The 27,038-nt window shown below is 39.0% G+C and overlaps 1 protein-coding gene across 1 annotated transcript; it reads left to right on the top strand.

The window, feature by feature from the left end:
- Positions 1 to 505: 505 nt before the first annotated feature.
- On the top strand, positions 506 to 26,277 carry GLP2R (glucagon like peptide 2 receptor). The gene is made up of 13 exons (XM_030505861.1): positions 506 to 631; positions 7,112 to 7,205; positions 9,403 to 9,507; positions 11,401 to 11,522; positions 13,368 to 13,474; positions 13,715 to 13,871; positions 14,828 to 14,987; positions 16,019 to 16,079; positions 17,310 to 17,379; positions 19,243 to 19,331; positions 20,779 to 20,917; positions 24,446 to 24,487; positions 25,321 to 26,277. The coding sequence occupies exons 1-13, from the start codon at positions 527 to 529 to the stop codon at positions 25,657 to 25,659; spliced, it is 1,590 nt and encodes a 529-aa protein (XP_030361721.1). The 5' UTR covers positions 506 to 526; the 3' UTR covers positions 25,660 to 26,277.
- The last annotated feature ends 761 nt before the right edge of the window (positions 26,278 to 27,038 follow it).

The raw sequence follows: 27,038 nt of genomic DNA, 5'->3' as shown, positions 1-27,038 counted from the left end.
CTGATAGTGCATATTTCACAAAATATGCTCAGAAAGGATAAACCCAGCTATTAATGAGCTGATTCCTGCAAAGCAAGCTTCCTACACAAAGTTTTTCTGTGTTCTAGGGCATCTTTCAATGGTTTCATGAGGTGTGTATAAATATATATATGTATTTATGGAGCTGGATTGCATTCTTGCAAAACCCCTGGCAAAATTCCCATGGAGTTCCAGGGGAACAGGATCAGCCCTTTAATGTTTTAATAGTTTTCTGACTCCTTATTGGCTAAAGGACAAGCTACAGTAAGCAGACTTTCTGTGAGGTTTAGAGTAAATTTTCTCTGCCTTTAATCAGAAAAAGCAAAAGGCAGTTGGAGCCGAGCAAGCCTTAGACACTGTAGTAACTTCCTCTCTTATTTGTGAGAAGATTCATGAAACAGTTACGCTCATAAAAGAAGATATTTCAACTTTTTTTCCATGGGACAGGGTGATATAATTGATCTATAGTAGAGTGAAATAGCAGCATATTGGGGACAAATTTATTCGAATGGGTATGGTGACACTTTTTGGTCTCTGTTCCAGCATGGGACTCTGGTCCAGACTATCTCCCGCACCTGCCAGTTCTGTCATGATATTGTTTCTAGTGAAACAGGTAAGCTAATTCACTGATTAATAATGGACTGTATAAAAGTGTATTCCTATCACATTTTAACCTTCATAAACAGCAGGTTTGTATCAAAAGTAGTTCTGACAGCAATTTATGTGTATTAAAAATTAATCATGAGAAGTGTTGATTGAGAAGAGGTAGAGTTCTGTATTAGAATTCACTCGAGGTCATTTATTAGAATTTTCTTCTATTAACACTCATTCATACAGGGAATAAATTGTGTTTACATCTATTTATACAGCTTTTTTCTTACCACTATTGATCAGTACTGAATTATATTTATTTTTCCATTTTACTACCAAATATTAATACTCATGTGAATCATGTTTATTTTCTACTGGTTTTCTTCTGTTCTGAAAATAACTTTGCTTTGTTTCTATCCTTATCTTTTAGCCTTTGGCTTGTACAAAGGGTGAACACTGAATCTCACGTTTGTGAAATTTGTGAAATCTGGTGTTATTGGTTTCATTCTGCACCTCAGCTTCTTACAGAAGGCTAGGAAATCCGTATGCAGTTTCTATTTTTATTTCTTGTAGAGATCTACTATACTATTAATTTCTGTTTTTTTCTAAATCTATTAAAAAAATATGAAAGCTTACTTCTTTGTCTATAATGTCTTATAATTTGGAAGAGTTTCAATGGTATTTAATGACAAAATATCTTTATGTAATTCACTTCAAGGGAATTTTCACGTATACTTCATGTATACTTTCATCATTATTTATTAATATCAGCCCTGGTATTTGATAAATTTAAAAAATAATTACCAAGGTGTATTACACTTCAATTCATCTGAATAAAATTCACGCATAGCTTTAGGATACAGCAATACGGTATTTCTATTCACTTGTCCTTCCTTTAGCTGGGTTACTAAGGAAATGGTTTTGCATGTGTACATGCTGTAGAGACTGTAATTGTGTTCCTAGTTTTTTGTGAAGAAAAAGTTACCAGGAGACACATCTTCTGGGTATTTTAACAGAAAATATTCCTAATGCTTTTGTATAATTCAGATCTGGAGCTTCTCTTACATTAATGAATATAGAACTGGAACAACTCTCTGATTTGCTAGACACCTTAAATTTGTAGGACGTACCTACCAAAGCACTGGTTCCATCAATGCTAACAGAAAATCTCCTGATTACTTCTGTGAAGTCAAAACTTCACAAGACTATAAATCACAGTGAATTATTTTGTCATAGGGATTACTGTAACTTGTTTGTTCTATTGCTTTCTATTGTATTTAATGAGACAGAAAAATTTAAGGAAACACCATAAATCACCATATCCAGATTTTCCAACAAAAGCCTACATAGATGCAAAAAGTATCAATCAGAATAAACCAAGATCATGGCTGAAATAAAATGTAAATAATTAAGTTCTTATTTCTAGTTTATACCTAAATAGATTCATTTTTTCCTGTCCATAATAGCATAGTCTGAACAAACAGAAACAATTCATTTCACTGTTAACTTAGTAAAAGAAATTAAAAGGTTAAAATCCTGATTATGGTGCAGTCGGTCATGAAAAAGATAAATTTAAACTAGTCTGTTTGCAACCTTGGAGGTCTGTTATTATAATCCATTTCCTACTTGTGAGCTTCAGGCTGTGTTTTATGCTGCATCTAACATAAACAGTGGTGTCATCTTGGTGCAGTCTGTGGGCTCTGAGCAGAACAGATGAATTGAAAGACCCTTCCAGAGAAGTTGGATTACATTTCAGTATGGGTGAACTCTGGTGTGAGCAGTGTATCAGGTGGTTCATCTGCTACCAGTGAAACTTCAGAGAGCTTGAAGAAATGTCCAGGTCAGGGCAAAAGGTCACAGACTTTCTGAGCTTCTGCCTTGGACGTTGGAGTTTAATTTCTTCTGAATCAGAAGTCCTGTTTAAGTGCTAGTGGATGAATGTCAACTGAAACATAAAACTGAGATCAAAAGCCATACTGAGCTGCATGTTGCCGCTGCTTAAGATCATAGTAAATTTATCTGAAGGCTTGTATTTCTACTGCTAAGCATGCATTGTATCTAAATTTTTATAGCACTGAACAGCCCAAAACTTAGATCACAATAAAACCTCACTGGGATCTGTGATCACAGACTCATGTCAGATGCAGAGAGCAATTTACCTGTTCTTCCCAGAACATATCCACAGGACTGGGCCTTCTCCCACATGTGGCCAAAGCAGGAAAAGCCCCCATGAGCTCAGCAGTGACTTCTGTGCTCCTCACATTGGCCTACACTGCAGACCCTCCTCTTTCTGAGAAAACTTGCACCCCTCTCTGAAGAATAATAGCAACATGAATGTAAAATATAGAGGCAAGCCTGTCTGATTGTACCATTGAATCCTTTTCACTTAGTTAAACAGACATATGGCATCAAGGTTTCCTGCTTCCTTAATTTCCCCTTCCCTCTTAAGGCTACTCCCTTATTCCCAGCTCACACAGTTTGCCTTCTCACTGGACAGTGAATAGTATTCTAGTGCACTTCATGCAGAAAAGCCTCAACAGAAAACACTGACATCTGCTGTCTGGAGCACCTGCAGTAATCCCTTTCAAGCCAAGAGGGGTAAGAAAGCTCCTCTTCCTCATTCCAAGACACTGCCAGCATTCTTCAGCTTTATTCTGTATATATGTCCTTAAAGATTTTCTGCAGAGATCACTGCAGACTGAATAGTCACATACAAACAGGAAGCTTGTTTTTTTTTAGCTACTTCTGGTGATCCCTGTGTAAGTAGCTGATGATCAATTCACAAGTTGCTGACATTCAAGTCATCATGGTTTGCTGTTGGATATGTATATAATTTCTTTGATAAGATAAATCTATGGGGATTTCTTAGTCATTTAGTTTAACGATTCGGGCCACTCTAGCACTTTGGTTACAGCTTGCAAATTTATCACCATCTCTTTTGAGGTATGATCATCAAAGTTAGTCTTACTATCCAGCCAGGTCTTCACCAGGGACAAATACTACTCAATACAGGAGTACTGTCCTGTAATCCTTTTCAACATCCTCTGTTGCATGTACAACTCCAGAAATGACAAGTCTCCTGTACCGCAACACTGCCTGCAGATGATTCATGTAACTTCATTTCTACAACTAAATATAAGTTCTCATGAATTTATATACATCCTCCACGTCTGGCTTCTAGGAATAAAATGCTGCATTAGGTCTATCACAGTGTATGCTCTGCAGGAGGGGCTCATGTTTCCCTGTGATTTAAATGGCCCTGGTCACAGTCTGCTCCCCTGTTAATTTCCAATCATGTGCCCATTTGTTGATTAATAATATAAATCATTTTATATGTTCTTACTATATTTCAAACTAACTTTGGAGGTCAGCTGACAGCTTTTAATGTTTTTGTCAGGTGCAGCTTTGATTTTATATAGACTTGACTTTTCATCAGCAAGTCTTAATGCACCTCACAGGTATTTACATCAATAGTGACCAGGCACTGGCTAACTGACCTGCAGCTTTGCAGAAATTGGCAGTTATCTAAGAAAGCGGTGTGAAACTGTCATTTATACCTGAATTGCTCCTTACTCTTGTTGAGTGAGCTTCAGCATGACTGTATGTCAACCTCATTTCCAGGAATGCAACGAAACAAGCAGGTAGCTGCTGTGAGGCTTTCCTTGTATTTCTTTGTCCGTTTAATGCATTTGTTTATTACATACTGAAGTGCTATCCCTTAAATCAAGCAGTCTTTCTACAAATGCTTCATCTCCAATGTCTTTGCCTCTTCAGATGAGGTTCGCTGACCCGGGAGTGTCTGAAGAGTCTTCCCTAGCTCCCAGCACTTTGAGGCCTACATGAGGGAAATGTCAAGGCACTTTTTATTTTGGAAACTTGCATTCCTTTCTCATGGCTGCTGTAAATACTCTCTCCTTATCTTGCAAGTCCATCAGAGGAAGAATAATTATAGTCTTTCTAGCCCCTGGAATTTGAAGTAGGGTGTCTGGAAATGAACTGAGAGACTAAAAGCAGAGTATTGGGCAGGCAACATTTTACATAGCAAAACCATGCATGAAATAGTGTCCTCTGTTCTTGTTTTGAAACTAAGTAAGTATGATTTTCTTTATTTTTCCAACAAACATATGTTCAAAGAAAAAAATACAGGTAAAGTTCACAGCCATGCATTATCCTGGTTATTTATCTCAGCCCTTAGGATATCACAAAGCCCAGGCAAGCCTAGGACAACCACATGTGTGAAAGGTAATTTTCAGAAAGGGTCTAGTCTGCTTTTCCCTGGAGAGCTGAAAAGCATCCTTTGGTATAAGGATTTCTTCAACAGCCCAAATCTAACTTGTCACCAAGCAATTTTGCATTTAACTCTTCTATTTTTAGCCATTCCTTTCCTAAAAAGTCATTATTAGCTATGGCCCTCTTAAAGGCCTCTGCAGTCAGAGTGTTGTGTGATACAGATGTGTCAGAAAGAGGGATATTTACTGAGAGCAAGTTAAAATATGAGAGTACCCTGGGGGCAATTGCAACCCTCACACTGATAAGGTGTATGCCACAGATGTCCATCACATTGTAAACACATCAGTCACTTTATATATTATTAAACTTTGTCTATAGCTGGGACTCTTTTTTAACAGTAGAGCAGATTTTATATTACAAGTCATTTTATCAGTGGAGATTTATAGTGGAGACATATTTAATTCTCTCTCCTGTGCTAGCAACTCTTGATCTACATCCCTGATCTCACCCTTTCATGCTAACATCTAGGTCTCTTTCCTTTCTGCTTATCTGTTTCCAGTGCCAATGGAATGACTCAAGGCGAGTATTTCCAATCAGGGCTTCTAAGCCTTTGCTCTCATTCCCTTTTTGAACACTGTCAATCCCCTCAGCCTCTGTGTTTGTCTGTTTCTGCAGCCATAGTGCCATCCATATCTTTTAAATGCAGCAACCCTCACCCATACTATCTGCTAGAATTTGTCCATCAGAGCAAGTGCCCATTTAGACACCAGCACACTTTGTTTGCTTCATTTGTGTTCTCTGCCTATCTTCACCTGGAAAAGATGATAGTGGGTGATAGGACCAGTAGGACTCTGTGGAGTGAGGGTGGATTGTTCTTGCTTTTAGGAGCACCTAAATGTGTTTGGGGACAGAAGCTTCCAGAACACAGCATAGAGTGAGCAGTCAAAGAGTAAAGAGCCAGAGCAAGAAGTCAGGAGCTCGAAGTGTAGGAGAAGTCAAGCGGAGCAGTCAGCTCCTGTAATCATGGGATAGTTGATTTCCAGACACCAGAGGGACTCCACAGAATCTGCTGTCATTAAACTAAATCCAAAGTTGAGCCTGTCTTCCAGGGTAGGCTAGTAAAAGGAAAATTGCTCTTGAAGCACTTTTATTTCTATTCTCTCTAAACAGACCACATCAACGCCATTGTTCCAGATCATATTGTCTCCAGAAATCTAGTTTTCAAAATGTAAATGAATTCTTGATCTCCTCTGCGGTTGTCACTATAACAGCAAGGCCTAAGCAAAATCAGCTTTGAAAATATCTAAACAACAACAAAAAATAGAAAATAAAGGTACCTACAAAAGCTGAGGAAGTAAAAATCCATTTGTGTGAGATGTTTTATATGGAGCAAATTTTGGCATGATTAAAAAAAATACTTCATCTCACTATGTGAGAAAACTTGAGGGCAAAGACTCTTCTTCCCTATGGACACAAGAGGACAGCAAAACTGTGCCCTGTCCAGGCAAAAAAGGCAAGGTGCAGATGGGCAAGTAAAACTAAGACTTACAATTGTGTTTTCTCTAAAAAAACCCAAAAAACAGGAAAGAAAAATGCCAATGGCACAGTTGCAGGTGCCAGAGAAAGAAATGGCATTTGAAGTGCTGGGCAGGAGTACAAAATGCACCAGAGAAAAGGTGTCAGTAGCTAAATAGTATTCTTTACCCATTACTCTTTTATTCAATTTTTTCCTATAATACTGAACCAGGAGTGCTTGATTATCTTAAAAATACCCCGCAAATAAACAGCCCTCAAAATTGTCATCAGATTCTAAATTAATCTAGCAGAAACATAAATACGTGGGACATATTGGCTGACGTTGGCATAAATTGACTGTAAAAAGCCTGGAAAGACTGCCAAATCTGTGAAGATAAGCACACGTCTTCTACGGTGGAGGACTGAAATGCCCATGGTTTTGACGCACCCTCACAGGTCCTAGCAATCAAATATCCGTGCGGATTTTTTTAAAAGGGACTTTACGTAAGTTGAATAGATTTCTGTGATAATATAGCACAGAATGGCAATATATTTCTCACCTAGGCAAAGACAGCAACTGAAGAAATTTCACTGATAGCTTCCTGGAGAAGGAAGGGCTCTGTCTTTACATCCCTGCTTGCCTACTCTTCCTTCGTTCTCCTCTCATCTTCTCTTGAATTTCTTATAATGGAAAGAACCACTAAAAGATCACAGGGTTCTAATTATTTTTCCTCACATTCAGTATATTCACTCACAGGCCAAAGGATCTCTGCTGGAAAAAACCACTACTGGGTGGAATAAATATAAACAAGAATGCTTGCAAATGCTGAAGGAATCAACTGTAGATACTGGTAAGGAAACAAACAGCACAAAAAAGCAACATGTTCAGTAGCATTGATTAATATGCAGATATTCTTTTACCTGCTTTGCAGAAATGTGTGTCTGTAAGTTCTAAATGTAGAATAATCAGTTGTAATGACACATGCAAACATGCAACCATGGAGTTAATGGTTCTCTTTGTCCTGAAACATATTAGGTTCCTATGTGTAAAACCAGATCATATACAGAAATGAACCATTGAACTGCTGGTGCTGAGCTTCCACTGTGGTGAGGCAACTGAGTGCCTGGTCAAGAGGTAGCTGCCACTCATTATCAGTAAGAACCATTCACTTTGGATGGAGTCCACTTTTCACTTCCCTTTTCAGCCTGAAGGAAGTCAAACCCATGTTCCTGGAAACTGTGCTAACCACAGGAGAACAGACCATCCAGGGAAGAGAAGACATCTTCCATTTCTGTACTTTAGAAACAGAGCCACGTCAGACAAGAACCAAAAACACATGAGGCAAGACAGAGTCCGGTTTCTGCCCAGTCAAGGCAGCTGTGGAGCTGGTCTCTGAGAAGAAGGACTGCTGATGCATTTTGTAATACAGTCATTAGATTAAGAAGCTGAGACACAGAGACCAGGTTGCCCCATGTTCACCTGGCACTTGTAGCCATTAGCTTAAAGTCCATTATTTATTCTCCTGCCTCCATGGCTTTTGGATTCTCGGATGAAGAGGGCAGTGTCTTCTCCTGAGAAGTGGCAGAGGGAAGAACTGAGTCCACACCTCCTACATTTGGCCAAGTGCTCTAAGTTTTATGCTGTTTGGTAAAAAGGGATCTTCTAATCTGTGATTATTTCATTCTTAAGAGTATAAACTCTTCTCACTGTCTTCAAGAAAGGATGGTTTAGTTTGAGTAGCTGTAGAAGTTCAAGAAGTAGCTGGGAACAAGGTGACTGCAGTCACCAAGGAAAGGTTAAAACTGTCCTCTATGTAACTAATGGCTATGGGCAGGTCTCTGCTCCTATGTGCAAGTGATACACTCATGGTCATCTTGCTTGGTGGCTATCTCCCCCGATTAACTACACAGGGAGACTCCAGGACGATTTGTGAGCTCTGACATGGTTCAGTGCGAGGTGTTGGAACTAGATGATATTAAGGTCCTTTCCAACCCTAACTATTCTATGATTCTATGACTCACTTTGCTAATGGCAATTGCACTAGTGTGCAACTTTGTTGGCCAGAACATATGATCTAAGATCAATGTGTGTATTTTTCATCACTCAAAATGCATTTAAAAGTTGGAAATCAATCCAAAGTATTAGCCTAGGAATTTAAAACTGCAGGGGGTGGGGGTGGGGGGGAGGGGGAAGAGAGGTTTTCAAGCTGAAATTATGTATTACCTTATGTTTTAAAGTTCCTTAAAGTTTCCCCAAAATATTGAAATCCCTAACTTTCAAAGGTCTTTAAAAAGCAAAATGAAAGACATACCCTGTGAGTCAACAAAATGATTTTTAGTGATCACATTCAAGCACAGACTTTCTCTTCTTTCAACTGAATTAGGAGTTGCTGAAAATGAGGTGCTGGAACAGTGTGAAAGAAAATTTTTCTAGGGTAAGAAAATTTCTTTCACCAGTGATGCGCTGGCACAGGGTGCCCAGAGAAGCTGTGGCTGCCCCATCCCTGGCAGTGTTCAAGGCTGGACGGGGCTTGGAGCAACCTGGTCTAGTGGAGGGTGTCCCTGCCCATAGCAGGGGGTTGGAACTGGATGAGCTTTAAGGTCTCTTCCAACCCAAACCAGTCCAGGATTCTATGATTCTAAGATGTTGGCAGTAGTATAAGCTGAGAACCAGTATCACAGGGCTCATGAAAGGTGAAATATCTTCCATTTACCAGCAAAAAGTCTGTGGCATGTACAAAAACACCATGAGAGCATAGCTGGAAGTTTTCTGTTATATTTGGACAAGAGGCCTTTGAGCAATACCCTTATCTCATAATGAAGCATGTAAAACCTGCTGCTGCTGTTGTGTAGATCCAGGGAAGAAGGGTGGCAGCCATTTCTGCACTGTGCACTGAGCATTGCACAGTGAACACAAAGTTTGTCTGCTACACCTTGTAAATACCCTGGAGTAGCTTGCAGGTTACCTAGAACAGTACACAATGGTTTTCATGACTGCCCATTGCCTGAACAACTTTGTGTAAAACCTGTATTTGCTTCTCTCCCCAGGAGTACATTGTAATGGGACATTTGATCAATTTGTCTGTTGGCCTTACTCACCCCCAGGAAATGTCTCTGTTCCTTGTCCTTCATATTTGCCGTGGTTGGAAAATGGTAATGTGAAAGGGGTAACTTCTCTTCGAGTTTATGCCAGGAATCCAGCTGAAGGACAGATGGTGCTTGTGTCTCCTGATCCAGTGTCCTTTGAAGTGTCCAAGGGTTTTCTTGTCTCCCTTTTTACCTCTTTTCTGAATTGAGGCACAAAATTGTTGTTGATGTTTAATTATTTACTCTTTTTTCTCTATTTCTGCTTGTTACAGCTCCATATTGTCTGCTCTAAAGCAACATTTCCAAGATCATGGAACAGTACTGCCAGGCCTTTACTGGCAGTAACAGACTGGGGGTTCAGCTTCTTAGATTTAGCTTCTGGGGTCTCCACTGACCCCAAACATGAAACTGTCTCCCAGAAAACTGGAAGAGCAAACAAAGCAGCAGCCCAAGCAGTCAGCCCTCCAGTAGGACGTGCTGCACCACCAGGAAGTGATGTGATGAAAAAACAAGCTTTCCAAGCAGCCTTTTCCTAGGGGGAGTGGAGCAGGAAGGCTCTCAGGAAGGGAAAACGAGCAACATCTGCAGGAGCAAAGCTGTCTAAAATCAAACAACATTCCCTTTCTCATACAGAAATGAAAGAACATTCCTTACCTCTACAGCCTAGCATTTCTGAATCCTGCTACAGCCTTTCTTTACTACATGTGGTTTTCTTAGCTTCATTTCTGCACTTGGAAGGACCACTTGTGTCCGAGTCTTTTAGTTTATGGGCTACTACAGGCTGCTTATCCTAGCTTTCTCCAGCCCAGTCGAAACATGATTGGTTCTGTAATATAATTTGTCCTCTTTTTTGCTGCTAAACAGAAAGAGACCCAGCTCCTACCTAACCTCCCAAGCAACTGCTTCTGCCAACTGTTTAGAATAAATTCAGCTTTTCATAATAAAATGAAAGCAACTTCCTTGCCTTCATGTAACAGAGACTCTTTTCTTCTCTCTTTCTGGCTACATTTCTACAAAAGCAACATGTAAAACATTGTACCAAGTTACAGAGCTTTTAATTGTGTTTGCAATGGGGAACACAATTGGGCTGCTGTGTTACCACATCATCTAGCATTCTCATCCATGCTACAGCACCTTAGGAAAGAGGCATTAGAGACAGCCCAGCTGTCTGTCCTAGAGGTTTTTTGGGACTGCGGTCCCCATTTCTAGTCTCCACGCAGAATTCCTGCTCCATCACAGCAAACTATACATCCAAACTAGTTCCCTCAGTTCCAGTTACTCTGAGCCAAACAAAACACTTTAGCGGCAGCTGCTGCTGCTACCTTTAAACACCTTCTAATTAAAAAATGAATGAAAAACCTCATATCTGATGAGAAATGAAAGGCAACTGTCGAGGAAAACATCAAACAAACATCAACAAGGGTCCCCACCCCATTCTTCTAATGGTATGGGCAAGTTCTTAATTAGTATAAACAAGTGCAATGCAGTGAAAACCAGGAAAGCTTCACACCACCTGCTGATCAGGCCACAAAGCACATCAATAAAACACCAGGCACAGGTGTCTTAGAGAAAGAAAGATCATTGCCTAATCAAACCACAGTTTTCCTCCTACAATTTGAACTGCACAGCTCAGGCAGTGTGCTGCCCATGCCTGATGGAACTTAGGAGCGTGATGAAGGAATCAAATGAGATATAAGCTTTTCTTTTGGATGCAGTAACTATATGTTTTTTATAAATAGCAGGTACATTGTGGGAACTTATTTCTGCTAGATTATATTCTTACTTTGTCCCATGTAAATATGGAAAAAACTATTGCAAAGACAAAAGAAAAGTGGTTTTTATTCCTTTTTGGGGTAGGGTGGTGCCTATTGCCATGGTGTAAGGGAGAAATCTTTAAAAAGTGTATGAAAGTGAAGTCCTTATTTTGACCTTTCAGACTAAACCTCTGTTTACTCTCAGGAAGTGTAGGAAATGCATACAGAGTCTGCTTGGATGGAGGTACTTGGCAAACAAAGGAAAACTCCACAGACATTTGGCGTGATAGTTCAGAATGTTCTGAGAAAAATCATTTCAAAAGCAATGTAAGTATGTTTTGTTTGATGGTTTAATACTTTAATCTTCTTAATCCCTTCTTGATCAACTGATAAAACATTTCTACTGAATACCTGTGAAAGATGCTCAGATTGCATTTAGATTACCAGATGGAAACCTGTTATTTTATTTAGAAGAAGTGGAGGAGGAAAGATTAAGGAGGGGGGTTCCTGCTTTAGATTCCACAATTAATCTTCTCTTGATAGACCAGTATCCATATGTGCTGAATTTCTTCTAATAAAATTAGGAAAGGTGCTACTTGACAAGCAAATAACTTATATTCAAAACATCGCAGCATTCACCCCAAATTGCTGTAGTTTGCGAAGTCCAGACAACTGCATTCCCTATAGCTTCCAAAGTATTTTATTGGGTGAGCACTGTTGTCATTTATCACTTTATTAAGTAACATTATTTTATTAATTACTTCACTAAATGCTATTAGTTCAGGGTCTTCATGTACTACTAAGGTTTTACTAAACTCTTTATATAGTGAGTACATGAACTTCCAGACTTGCAGTTTATTTATACAAGTCCATTAAATATTCCTAAGTACTGAGAGTTTTCCATGGCTTGTTGACCATTCTGGATCACGAATTTGTGGGTAGCAGACACATTAATTCATCTTGTGTGACAGCAGAAAATTAAGCCAAAAGCTTTAACCAGCTTTCCTACCAACACTACATGTGGTCTTGTACCTGATTTTTATATTTAGGGGAAAGCCTCAAGGTGTTAGAAATAACCCAGAGCTGGTATCTGCACACATGGGAGGAATCAGCTTGACTTCATTTGCTTTGGTGTTGCAGAATTGTCACAGCCAAGATGATAACTCGTGCTTTTTATTAGGTTGATGCCTGTTTGAGTGATTTCATGGAGCAGTGACTAATGGCTGTGCTATGGAAATCTCCTGCACCCACACTGCTCTCCCTGAGTGCTTTCACTCTCTCCAAGAGTTTCTACCAGTAGACACAGCCCACCCGTGCTATGCTGGTAGTACTCATAGCATCGCTTGATTACAGACAGCTACTGGCAGGAAGACAGAGCTAAAATCCCTGGCACGGAGCAGTGAGACAATTCACAAAGAAAACAGCAAAATCACTGAGGAGAAGACAATGGTTCTAAGAAAATCTTTGCAGGCCAAATATGGATTAGGAAAGTCACATATCCTGTATCTCTACATCCCCTCTGCAGAGAAGCTTTTCTTGACCTAGAAAAGCAATATGAAGAGGTAAGAGGTAGACATAAGCAGCAAAATGGAAAAACTTAGCAAGAAGAAATGTTAAATAAAGCCAAGTGGAAAGTAAGTGCCCCCCTTCTTCCTCTGAGTTCTTAATTTGTCATTCAAAGCCATTCTGGACAACTATTGATTTAACAATTTTTATTTTTATTTTTTTCTTTGAAATACTGTCTTTTGTCATGAGTTCAATGACTCTAGACAGAGCTGCCTCTCAAAGTCGTGCAGACACAACTGATCTGTAAGTGTGCCCCTAGATTACACACTTGTGTGTACAGGTTGAAGTGAGTTAATCTCTGCAATTATTAAACCATCAGGATCCATTTGGTGCGTGTAATCATGGCAATGATTAGCTGTAATCAGAGGATGAATGGTGTTTGCGCAGGAGCAATCTGGAAGTGAGACCATGAGTGCCTTGGCATTTAAAAGGAAACTAAGGCTGCCTGCAAGTGCCTCTGTCATGCAGTGATTTCACAAGGCAGTGCAGGCAGCAGAAACCTGCCGTACCTACCTTGCAATACAAAGAAGTTGGACTCAAGTTGCTGAGCCGTGTTCATGCTCTGCCCACCTGCCTGCATAACACATTTTTCTTCTTTGCTCCTAGGAAGAAGAACATAAATTACTTACCACATTACAGCTGTTGTACACTATAGGATATTATTTTTCCCTCATCTCACTTGTATTAGCTCTCCTTATACTTTTTTTACTCAGGTTAGTACAAATTTACCTGCATTTTAAAAGTACAGACCCCAGTATGCACATTCCTTTTTTCATGTAATTGAATTTATTGCATAGTTTCCTATGGAAATAACTTGTATTTTCCTAATAAGCATTATAAAGCAGTTCTTAAGCAAAATCCATTGATGGCAGCAATATGAATACAACTGTACTTTTTTATTTCTGCAAATTAAATAATTTCAGAGGATTCACACTTCATTTTTTCTCCCACAGAAAACTACACTGCACAAGAAACTACATCCATATGAATTTATTTGCATCTTTTATCTTACGTGCCACGGCAGTTCTTATAAAAGACACTGTGTACCACAATATTTACTCCAAAAGACCAAATGATGAAACTGGATGGATATTATACCTCGGTCCAGAGGTAGTTTGGTAGTTCATTGCTAATAGTAAATGTGCACTGCTAGTGGCCATAACAGTTAGTTTTGGAAGCTTGCTATTTGGCAGCAAGTTTTGAGGCGGTTGATAGTTAAGCTGTGAATGGTGACATTTCTCTGATACAACTTAGGGTAACCAAGAAAAATTCCATAAATTTTAACGAATTGATTTTTATATGGAGCCTTGTATAGTAATAACAAATTAATAGTTGTTAATTTATTTTTAATATTAATAGTTAGAAACACAATTAAGAAAAACTACTTATGCCAGTATTTTATAGGAAGAAATCTATACATTTATTTGACATATATACAACACTATTTATTCACTTTTGGTATGCATAACACAAAGCAATGCACACAAATCTTGCTTTTAAGACAGTATTATCAAACAATGTATTTGCTGTGGAAGAACACTGAGAGACAAAAATAGTTTAAAGGCTTTTCTGGACTAGGAAAATGTTCTAATTTCTTACACTTATTTACAGAATGGAACGACAACATCTCTGATTTGCGTTATGATTTGTCCTAAAGAAGGATAAATCATAATTGTATGATATTGTATTAATATGTTTTGCCCATGTCAAGAGACAAAATTACCTTCAAGATGTTAATGGGGGCTATTATTTTAATAGCTCAGTAGTATAAAATCTGATATACAGATCATGATAAAGAAAACATCCCCCAGCCTACAAGGCCACTGTTTTCTCCTACTTTCCACTTCCCTCTACTCAAACTCTCTGATAACGTAGAAAGAAGCCTTTAAGCTGTTGCACTCCAGCCTTTCCCAAGCAGCAAGAATAGTCTTGAGATATGTGACCAAACCACAGTTTTATCACAACCATTGATAGTTTTAAAGTGGTTGCTAAAGTAATAAAAGAAACCCAGGAGTTGTTAGAGTTTTTATATCTTAACAATGATTCCTGGTCTCTCATTTCCGCAGATTGTAATAATTTGCAGGACTGCCCAATTTTTCATGCATTACTTTGTTGGGGCAAATTATTTTTGGCTATTAGTAGAAGGAATTTATCTGCATACGTTATTGATAACTGTAGTACTCTCTGAAAGACGACTGCTGCAGACCTATATCGTGATAGGGTGGGGTAAGTACATGACAATTTCCAAGTTCTTGATTCTGTGGTACTGTTCTGAGTCAGTGGCAGATAGTTTGTAATGAAGAAAGAAAAGGACTTAATTTCTCTGTTCCCTCTTACATTCCTCTTTAAAGATCCCTTGTGCTATATTAATATGCCTTACTAGCATAAAAGCTGCTGACACACCAAGACCACTGTCTTTCACCCTGGTTAGTGTTATCTCATTGTCTCTTCTCACCTCTCTATATCCAGTTGTTGCTTTGATCACCAGCTTGTTGGAATAGAGACTAATCATTTTATTCTTTGTTCAAACTGCAGCAGGACAAGTCTGTTAAGAAACTTGCTCACTACTGTAAGAGTATAAATAATGATCATCTCCCTGTTGGTCCGCTTCCAGGCAAGCACCTGCCTTTCATAGCTCACATGCCTTGTGCTTGTGAGCGAAGCTTGTGCCTGTATATTTATAGATCACTGGAATAATGCAGTAATCCTTTATTTCTGGGGGGTTTTTCAGTCTGCAGTCTTATGATCTTGGGGAGGGGGGAGGGGGAGGGGAGGGCAGCAATAGGGACCATGGATTATCTTTACTGGGTCCAGGAAAGGTAAGCCAGGAAAACACGCCTTTGTCAGTTCTCTTCATTAACTAGAGAGACTTTCATGCCTCCACTGAAAACTCTTTAAGGCTCAACAAATAAAAATGTTAACACTTGGGTGCCTTAGGAGAGGCCTCAAGTGCAAATTGCTTTGGATTCTCAGGGTCAGGAATTTAGATTTGGACAGGCCAGCAGTGTATATGTATATGTAGAGATATATATCTTATATATGTATATTTCAGCCTAAAAATGCAAGATTCAACAATACACTAAAATCTCATATTTTATTTGATCTACAAATGGGGAAAGCCAGAATCAGGTTGATTTTTATATGGTTCTAAATAGAAGACTGAAAGCATATGTCTGCACACATACTGCTGTAAGATATCTATGTTTTGTATGAACAATTCTGAAAGCTTGGCTGTAACTGACTCCTTTCCTTTTCAGTTGTTCCTATCCTGTTTGTGGGCCCTTGGGGAATAAGCAGATCAAAACTGGAAAACACAGGGTAGGTTACTAAATGAAATGTGCCTTAGGATATTCGCTTTCTCTTTGCTTCATTTTTCTGGAAGCCCCTGACAGTAACTGACACAAGTATTGACTAGTAGATTATGTTAAGGTTATACAGCACCTATTAGTAGTTGTTACATTTTCAGGTTAACTTTAGTATTTTATATAAAAATACTTCTAGGAATTCTCAGATTTACTTATGCATAAATCAAAAAGTAGAATGAACACTCACTGTACCTGAAATGAAAGCTGTAGCATCCAATATTCATCTACTTACATGAAGGAAATTGTCAGCACAAATGTTATCTTCATGGAGCACATCCTGTTAGTAAGAAAAGGAGACCAGTGCTTTCCTTGGAGACCATCCACACTTTGAGTTTAATTAGTATTCATTCCCATTTTGAAAATAAAAAATTGTTATGGAGGATAATGTCAAAACCTGATATTTACTAAAAACTGATATGTGTTCAGTATGAATGAATAACATGAAATGAATAATGAATAATAATGAAAGAGTAACTTGCACTAGTAAGCACGATTTTTCCAGTCTTCTGGTCTTCAATGACACTGTTAATGACATCACATAAACTTTGGGGTTTATGTATGACTTTTGTTCCCCTTTTTTTATTAATGGTTCTTAGTGAGTTGTGTCTGGGACATCAATACAGTTATTAAGCAACAACATCAGGAACCAAATCATGATTACAGTCTCGCAGAGTTAGATGTTATATAAACTACAAATGACAAGCCAAGATCCTGCAGAGTTTCAGGTTAATTAGCAAGAAGGAACATGTGCATATGACAAATAAGGTTAGAGCAAAAGAAAAGGAGACAGCTTCAAGGAAACTATGCATACTTTTTAGCAGGTCAAGAACCATGACCATAATTCATAGTCTACTCATTTCCAGTTTTAGATAGATAAATTTGAGTAGGATGAATTCCATTATGAAGGCTTGCTGCCATGTACAGTTCTTGTCTGGATCCAAAGACTGTTAAGTTTGCCAGATAGCTCTGAAGTTTGCAGCCTGGGGAAACCTCTCTCAACATTCTGGTGGGAAGATCTTCAGAATAAATACAATTACAGTTGTTAGTGAAACAACTTTTATGCCAGTTTTATGCCATTTCTCCTGCGTGCCACCTGAAAAAGTTGAACTTTGTTAACTTCCTTTTAAAAGGAAGGCTACCTGAGCTTTCTATGAAAATTATGCAGTTATACTTTATTTTTCAGCTGCTGGGGAACAAACGAACACATGGGAATCTGGTGGATCATCCGAGGACCAATGCTGTTTTCCATTGCAGTAAGAATTATTTCATCTGTTTCTAATATCATGCTCAAGTGTGGTTGTCCTTTGTGACCCTTTTTCCAAGTATAATCCAATTCTTGGATTACGAAAGATGAGACAGAAAAAATACAGTAAATGAATTACTGTGGGTGGATGGGCTTAGCTTCCTTTCTGTCTATCTGCAAACAAAAAAGATTTCAATGTCAGCCTCTCAGAACACTGTTTATCTGTGCAGTGAATTCTGCACAGCTCCATCTATATCAAAGATGGAGCCTTTTGCTGCTTTTATTTTTAGCTTCTCACATTTTTACCTTCATTTTTTCCAGTGAGAAGGTTACTTAGGAGAGCCGTATCATGTGGTGAGCACCTCTAGAGAGCTCCAGATTCTCCGTAGAGGATGATCTGGTGATAACAGGGATGCAGAGAAGTAGCAATAAACTCTCAATGGCTGACGCTCATGGGGAGAAAGCATTCACCTAATGAAAAGAAATGAAGCATTTCAAGAGTGAGATATAAGGTTTTTTCTTAAACAAATGCAAAAAAAAAATGTACATCTGAAATGTGGTGATAACAAAGAGATGGAAATAGCATGATCAAAGCAACGTATGAGGACATGATTATGAACACAGAATTTTGATAGGTGGGACTATGCTGTGTGTCCAGAATACGTTATATTCTCATTCAGTTGGTTGGGTTTGCCTCTACATTTTTCATTGTCATTAGTGACATTTTTGCCCCTGAATATTTTGGAACAAGAAAGGTAGTGTTTCCTACTACAGACCAATACACAGACATATCAAGGTGGACATAAAGTGGCAGAAAGGATCAACTTTTGTTCAAATATCCCTCTAACCGAAGTTGGCAAAAAGAGAGGTCACATTAGATTTGTATGTAAATAATAGATAGACATACACATATGTTATTCCTCTAAAATAATTTTAAATCCCTGCTCTTTTCTATTACTTTTTGGGATCTTCTGCCTTGGTACTATTTCAGAGTCAGACAGCCCCAGCAGTTAAATTTATTCTGAGCCTGTAGCCTCTCAACATCACCTCCCAGCAATGTGCATATAGGAGCAGGCTCAGCTTCTTCCTGGGATGACTTTCTTAAACTTAACTGCCTGTCTGTTGCGTATTGGCTGGGATAGAGTTAATTTTCTTCTCCTCCCTGGAGAGGGAGGTGGTGATAGTGAGCTAGTGGCTGGAAGGAGCTTAGTTGTCAGCAAACCTAACTTCAAAACCAGTTGGGCTTAGGATTACTCTGGTGAGGAGCTTTCTCATCTAAACAGAGCTTGAGTAAGTGCTCCCTAAAGTAAGTTCCAGAACACAGAAATCCCACTTCTACCTTCTCTTTTCTCCGTTATGCTGAGAACCATTATTTTTTGCTGCATAGCAATCCCATTGCAGTAGCTGAGAGCACAATCAGAGCTGTTTTGGGCATTCTTCTGAGAAGAATTGGTTGGAAGTGACCCCTGGAAGTCTTCAGCCCAGCTACTCGCTCTGAGCAGGATCGCTGCTAACAAAAGATCAGGCCAGCCACAGCTTTGTCTAGCCACGTTCTGAGATGTCCCAAGGTTGGAGATTCCAGCACCTCCCTGGTCAGCCTGTGCCAGGGCTATCCTGACTTACCAGAGTAAAGCACTTCCCTGATTTCTGACCCAGATCTACAAAGCAGGATTTGGCTATTGGCCCGTGTTTTATTGTCTGTAACTTTTATGAGCAAAGTAAAAAGCTGCCTGACATTACAATCACAACTGCATATTGGTTAGCTGGTGACAGGTTTTACAAGTGTTTAATATCAATTTCACATTTCTTTCATGGCTGTGTGAGTAGTGTCATAGCATTTATTGTAAGTAACCAATACGTCTTTTCTTTAAAGGTTAACTTTGGCATCTTCTTAAAAATTCTCAGGATGCTGATTTCCAAGCTAAAAGCTCAGCAAATGAGCTTTCATGACTATAAATACAGGTATGTAATAAGTAACAAAAAGTCCTAGCCCCCTTTTTCCTCTCTCACAATATCAGAAGGTTGCCTGTTTTGCGTGGCAGATTATACATTTACTGACCACCACGAGGAGCAACAGATATTCAGAGTGTGATATAGGAAAGCCACCTGGGGAAACATTTTCTTGTTTGAGAGGTAATGGCAGGTCTGCGACTGTGTGCTGAGTATTAAGGGCATTTTCCCAAGGACTTTGCCATGCAGTAAAATCTTTGCTCTCAGGTATCCTCATTGTACACCTGTGGCCTCTACTGCTGTGACACATTTTTTTCCTTGAGTGTGACTAAAGGTCCTTAAGTGTCTTAAGTGACATTAGCATTTCTCATTTATCTTTTTTGACAGACACTGACTCAAGAATGTTCCTGGTCTTCTTGTAAACCCAAATGAGAACATTATCCTTAGCCTGCACTGCTGTAGGCCCTGGTATGGGCTGTCTGTCCAGAGTCTCAATGGTACATCATGTCTTACGAAAAGTCCTGGAGTTGGCCTTTGCATAAACATCATCCCACTTTTTGGGACCAGCAAAGACAGGCTGCTCTGCAAGGAGCTGAGGGTGCAGTGAAAGCTGCACTTAAATAATGGAAACCTGAGGATTTGTTAAGTGCTTTCTACATCCCAGTTCTTTCCAGTTCTTAGTATCTTGAATCAAAGCACTGTGGACCCGTCTGCTACTACAGTACTGCCTTCCTATTTTATTGTCTAACGGGACTGGGCAGGGGGATAGAAATTCCACTTCCAACTTCCTACTAAATCCCTAACAAGAAGTGTATTTCCATCTTCTTTAAACATTCAAGGTTGAAAAGATCTTAGATATACTCTTCAGATTGCTGTGATGATAGTCCCAGACAGCAGTATTTAACATGTTTCTACCGCTTATAGTTTTGCTAAATTTTCTAAGATTCAAGTTATTACTCACAATGCAAGTCCCCTTCAGGACTCACTTTTTAGCTCTCTTCTTTCACCCATGCAAACATGTTGTCAGACTTTTTACAGAAGACGGTCTTCCATAAAAATTACCGCATTTTTTAAAAGTAGATGACTGCTGAGAGTACCACAGAAACCTTCTATGCAACTACACAGAGCTTCAGCAGTGGCAGCAAGGTCTCAGAACCCTGTTAACAGACTGATCACATATAGCTATGTAAATATTTTCCTGTTACCTAGCAATGTAAGCTTGATGATCATGGCCTTTCTGTTCAATTTATTGTTTCTAACTTTTCACCTTAAGCCCAAAGCCAAGATTCATTCTTGTACAGACTGCTCCAAAATTCATATCTGGGAATTTGTCCTCAAAATCACAAAATTACTAATACTCAAGGAAGTATGTCTGGAATCATTTATTTGTAGATGAACATTTGATTTTTTGCACCGAAGATGTTGAAAACTCACTCTAATCAAATATTTTCTTTTTAAGATTGGCAAGATCTACACTTGTGCTGATCCCACTATTGGGAATCCATGAATTTGTATTTACCTTCATCACTGATGAGCAGGTGCAAGGACTTTCAAGACATATAAGACTTTTCATTCAGCTGACAATGAGCTCATTTCATGTAAGTACCATTTTGCAAGTATTGGTTTTATGGGTCATAGATCCACATATATATGTGGCTCACCTATAGATACCACAGATACACAGCATTCTTATTTAAAATTATGTTCCAAACTCTAATGTCTCTAAATATACTATTACAGTGACAAGATAAAAAGAAATTCCAAAACTGTATGTTCAAAATATGATAGTGTTATTCTAAAGGTGGATTTGTTATCTGGTGTGCAATAAACCAATTGCCACACACTCAGCAGAGATACTGCTTTTGACTCAGGTGGGTGCTCGGTGGCTTCCCACAGACCAAGCACACGCAATGGGGGCTTCTTTGGTGCATCCATACACAAAAGTTACAGGGTAGTACATTCTCAGTTACAATGAGTGGTCAGGAATTTACATCTAATTACAATATTTGTTGTGTCATTGAGAAGGCTGAGGTACTCAATGACTTTTGTCTTGGTCTTCACCGATCTTCACTTGCCCGAGTTGCAGAAGGCAAAGGCAGGGACTGGGAGAAGGAAGAACTGCCTGCTGTAGGAGAAGATCAGGTTTGAGATTGTGTAAGGAACCTGAAGGTGCACAAGTCCATGGGACCTGATGAGATGCATCCATGGGTCCTGAGGGAACTGGTGGATGAAGTTTCAAAACCATTATCCGTCATATTTGAGAAGTCGTGGCAGTCTGGTGAAGGTGCTGTGACTGGAAAAAGGGAAATATAACCCCCTTTTTTAAAAAGGGAAGAAAGAAAGATACTAAGGCTCTAATTAAAAATTTCCACTACAGCATGAGGGGAAGTGTCCAGGCAGGCATAAGGGAGCTCCTACAGAGAGAGCCACCACCCTAAGGGCGCCTGCTGACATAGTGTTGGAGTACATGTTCCTCAGTTAGACATATCCTTACTTGGAGAGGCTGCAGTGACTAGGTCTTATTTTAAGAATCATTTTAAGTGAAAATGTAATTTACTGGCTTGTACAAAGAAAGCTGATACAGAAGCGAGCTTGCTCATCCTTGCTAGAAAACACAGACTTCATCCTTCTGGAGGAACATGCACGTGCTACATGGCACACTTCAGAAGTAAAACTTCTTTTCAAAATACCCAAAGATCTTTGACAATGTTTATTGCAGATTCTCTTTTTTAGCTTCAGCCTTATTTGTGAACGGATTAGCTAAAAAGCACATAAACTGTACACATTGCAGTTGTTTAGTCTGTAAATCTTCTCAGTAGTTTTAAAAAGCAGTTAAACTGTTTTGTTAAAGAAAAATAATTACCCCTGGGAGCTGATCTGGAGGCTTTAACTCCAATGTTTTCAAAGAGCACAAAATTAAATTCTCAATAGGAGTTCGGCTGCAGATGTCCTGCTGCTTCTCTATAGAAAGTGGAGCAATTGAAACATCTCAGCTCACTTGGTGCATGCAGGAAGAAATACTGGTCTCTGGTGGATAAAAGCCAGTTATTTAATGAGTAATTTATCATGTTGCCATTGTCCATAGAGCTGAAGAACAATTAATTCTGAGGCTTACACATGCACCCATCCTTTCCCATTGGTTATTATGCGAATGAACATTTCTGAATTTTTTGGTGGTTCTTTTTCCATCACACTGTGATCATTTTAAAAATAGAAGTGATGGCATATGGGCAAGATTCCCAAGTATGAAGTTCCATGTATGGCATTAAATAAATCGGGATATAAAACTAACATCAAACATCAGCTGAATTTTCCACCTTCTGGTATGATTTTACAGTGCTTCTGCCCATCACTGCATGTTCTGATCTAGCAGCAGCAGTGAACTAAATTCATGCAGGTATTTACAGACTTGGATTCAATGCAGAAGTGCCACAAAGGATTCACAAAGTCCTCTCCTAATCTGGTGAGTTTCTACATTTTATGGCAGTTGGTATCATCAGGCTTAGTAGTCGCAGGACTGAACAGCACCATATAGTTAAGATGCTGTTTCTGCTTGTGGTGCCTGTAAGGCCAAATACAGAGCTGATACTCTGAACACGAAACCCCCCCACACCTAATAGAGACATTTTCATGGACCTTCTATCCCAAAAAGAGAACTATCTCTGGGTGCAGAAGCGGTTCTGGATAAAAACCTACTTTTTTAAGCTATTAAATTTGTATTTATCCGTCAGAACATCTCTCCATGGTTTCCAAGTCTTCTATAATTCTATTCTAAAATTTATCCCTATAGTAAAATATCATCTATTATAAACTCTAATGACCACAGTATTTTGAGTTTGGTGGTTTTTTGGTCTTGGTGAGTTTGGTTTGGGTTTTTTTTTTTTTCTTTTCTGTGAAGTAATTCAGATGCAGAGAATCATTTAAAAGTCACGTTGATAAATAACATGTCAAAATTGCCTACATCTTGTTAGCCATAACCCAGGTGAGACATGAAATAGAGTAAAAATACATGAAAGAAGCAATTCTGATTGCCATTTCTCCTGCTCCCATTTCCACTGGTGTGCAGACAAACTGTTCTTTTTCATACTTACTGCACTAAGGCATTAATGGCTCCAAACCTTTCAGGATAGCTAGAAAATTAACAGTATGCTCCAAATGCTACTGGTTAATGCTAGATATAATAAAAGATATTGTGTATGTGAGATTCTTTTCAAGTTTTTGTCTGAGAAAAACATTTCTGGAAAAGCAGGAGTGTGAAAGCAATTGAATGATGACAGTTGTATTAGATGTGGTTATGACACCTTTTTAGTTGTGGTGTGAACATTGCCTGCAGACTGACAGTCAACAGTACTTAGTCTTTTCATCAGAGCTTATGTCATAGATGTGTTTAGACATACCAAAGGAAGTGCATTTCCTGAAGCAATGGTAGTAAATCTGCGTATCTGTGCCAGGCTGTTGCGCTGAGATGCATGGAAGCTGTTTTGATTTGAGATCAAATACAGACAGAACAGGAAAATGGACAAAGTAATTTTGGAATTAGTTTAAAACAAGTTTAATCTCTAGGATTTAATGTTTTTTAAAGGTGTTTGTTTAAATTGATTTCAAAGGAAAAATGGCAACTCAAAATAGACATAACACTTAAGACAGCTGAGCCTTAAACTAGCACTAATCACTTAATATGTTGCTAAGTTTTAAAAACCACCCAAATGAGATTCCTCTCAGTAGTCTCATCTGCAAATTCAAACATGCACATGGATTATATGAGACTCCAAGCTGCATTTTCTTGTTTTACCATGTTTATAAATAGCAGATGTCATGGTATAACAGCAGTAGTTTGAAAAATAATATTATGTGGTAGCAAAATGAAGATAATATGGAAGATCAAACTTTATAATGTCTGTTCTTCAGCATCTGCACCAAATGTGCCCTACATTTGCTAAGGCACCATATGAAAGCAAGTTAATGGGTACTTCAGTAGTAAGTAAATACAGGCAACTAGTTTCCTTTCTGAAAATTAAGCAGCACTGTGTATACTTATGCTTTAATGCTAATGTCATCTTTAAACTAAAGCTTCGGGCATTTCCAGTACACTCTAACTTTTTCCTCTTGCTGTCTTTCTCTTCCAGGGTTTTTTTGTAGCAGTTCTATATTGCTTTGCTAACGGAGAGGTAAGAGAATGCAATGACTTTTTAGTTATTTAGTAAAGTATATTAATGACACCAAGAAGGATGAACCCACTGGCTAGCTCTGCTTATTTGAGAGCATGCACGTATTCTTGTGAACTGGTATAACTGGTTTGGACAAAGATAACACCATGACCTCTGACAGGTTTGGGATTCAAATGCAAAGTATTTCCACTGAAGCCTGAGTGGCTCTAGCACTGAAGAGGTATGAATACCCTGGGGTGTCTGAAATACCCATAGAGGCTTTTGGTCAGCCACCTAAACCCCACCCAGCTGGAATCCTAGACTTTGGCCATGCTAAACCCTCTCTTAGTTTACCGCTGAAGTCCATATGAAGTGACCAAATTTGGGGTTCTTTAATACCTTAGACAGCAATGTGTTGAAAAAATAATTTCATGAAAGCCCTGCTTTAAAAAAACAAACCAGCTATCCAACCACCACACTCCAGCAAGGCTGCATGGTTCTGCATGGTCCTCATTTCCTTGGTCTTTCCTCCTCCTCACTTTATCAGGCTGTAAACATGAAAGTCACATGAGCTCTCACACACACACGCATTAGGATCACAGTGTAGCAGAGATTCAGGGGCTAGGAAAAACTTTCCTGAGTGAAGAGGGTGGACTCTTACAACTGACTTAGCAAACAAATCTGTTCTTACCCCACAAGGACCTCACCAGGGTGAGGTGCACCCCAAAGGGGCAGGAAGCTCAGCGCTTCTACAGTCCCTCTCATTTTACAACTAGCATTTGGGTTAGTGGGCTGCAGGGTGGTCACCAGACATCACAGTGGACAGGCTGTTTTTTTCTCCCTCCCCCCCCCAGGTGAAAGCAGAGCTCCAGAAGCAGTGGTCCCGCTTCCTGCTGGCAGATCCCTTTGGATGTAAACTCTGCTTTCTTGGGGAAAACATCAAATACCTCAGGAAATGTTCACAGAAACGAAAGAAACAGCGTCTGAACAGCAAATACCGCTTGTGCATGGAGGCAAGTGAGCCTTGGGGCATGCAGCTCCAGCAGGTACTAGTGAAGCAGAGGACAGATCTCAGCCCAGAGCCAGGCTCTGCTCTCCCATCTCGTCCCCGGGCAAGCATGTCAGACAGCAGTGAAGGAGAAGTCACCACTGGAGAGACAACTGAAGAAGTCTTTGAAGAAAGTGAGATTTAGAAAGCTTCCACCAGTACAGCACCTTCCAACAGCTGCAGCATTTTGAAAGATGTTCTCTCATCCCCAGATTGTACACACCTTTGCAATGTGCGACGCAAGGAGGAAGCATTGCACAACTGTTGCAGTTTTCTTAATCTGAGAAAAATGTTGTTCTGGATGTCACTAACCTGTGTGGCTGCGGCAAAAGAGGTTTAATGGATCGAAAAATGCTTTTAATTGACTGGTCTGGAAGATAACTCGTGCTGAAAGAGATGTACACTATGGAGTAGGATGTACTATGGAAATGAGTTGACTCCGGGCACACACATTGTGTCCTGGCAGCTTGACTGCCATTTTATTCACATGATAGTTGTTTGGTAGATAGAAGTTGTTTGGTTTTATCTTTCCTAAGTGTTAATGTCATATATAAATATGCCATAAATAGACATGCGTGTGGAAGACTCTTCTCTGTGCAGACTGAACTCTCCCATCTCAAAAAAAAGTTTCAGGTCAATCCAGACACATTTTGTTTAACCAAAATGAAAGGTTTTATACATATACATATTAAAAAAAAAAAAAAAAGTTGGGAAAAAGCAACCTTTTTCTTATCTTTTTGAGCATCTTCACTTAAATTTTAGTGCTGGAAATGTCATTATGAAATGAAAAACAAAAATGTTTTCTTTCAAAAGTCCCCAAATGAAATGTTTTGATACAGTTTCTGTTTGCTCATTTTTGTGGTGTTATGTTTTGTTTGGATTTTTTGGGTTTTTTTTTTTTTGGTCTTTTTTTTGACACAAGCCACACATTTGGGTGCAGCTGTAAGTTTGCCCTATTGTATGGCCCAAACAATAAAATAGATCAGTGGTAAATGCTGCTTCCACCTTCCTTCCAAGGGATCTGAAATGGATAATGACATGGGATTTTGACAGTACCAAAAAGTATTACGAAATCACTCTTTCAGCGTTTAACAAAACCAGGATGAAATTTTAACTGTCACATACAGCTCACCCAGAAACCTACAACATTGAATCAAGTTTGTCACTATTCCCTGATCCAGTTTCCAAAATCTCAAAACCAAGCTAATAGGCATACTGCAAGTTAAAAAGAAAAAGGCAACAGAAAGATGAGCCAGGTAATGGAATCATAGAATCAACTAGGTTGGAAAAGACTTTTAACTTCATAAAGTCCAATCTTTACCCCAGGACTGCCAAGTCCACCATAACCTATGTCACTAAGGGTAATAATATTAATCTACAATATAAAGATCTGCATAAAAGATATGTATCATATATATGTATCATAAAGATATGTATAACTATGCAGCCTTGCAGCTGGTTACAGAGCATAGGTTATGAATTTTTCCTGTTCTTTACTGGCAAGCTTTACTCTATTTTAACCTA

The sequence above is a fragment of the Strigops habroptila genome, chromosome 14 (assembly GCF_004027225.2).
Source record: "Strigops habroptila isolate Jane chromosome 14, bStrHab1.2.pri, whole genome shotgun sequence".
In the NCBI taxonomy this organism is placed as follows: domain Eukaryota; kingdom Metazoa; phylum Chordata; class Aves; order Psittaciformes; family Psittacidae; genus Strigops; species Strigops habroptila.
Note: the sequence above shows the minus strand (reverse complement) of the source record. Positions and strands in the feature narration are given on the sequence as shown.

Excerpts from the sequence above, each read along its gene's own strand:
- GLP2R (XM_030505861.1), top strand. The coding sequence starts at position 527 with ATGGGTATGGTGACACTTTTTGGTCTCTGTTCCAGCATGGGACTCTGG. Across the intron at positions 632-7,111 it reads TATTGTTTCTAGTGAAACAG|GCCAAAGGATCTCTGCTGGA; the intron begins GTAAGCTAATTC and ends ATTCACTCACAG. Across the intron at positions 19,332-20,778 it reads TTTCATGACTATAAATACAG|ATTGGCAAGATCTACACTTG; the intron begins GTATGTAATAAG and ends TTTCTTTTTAAG.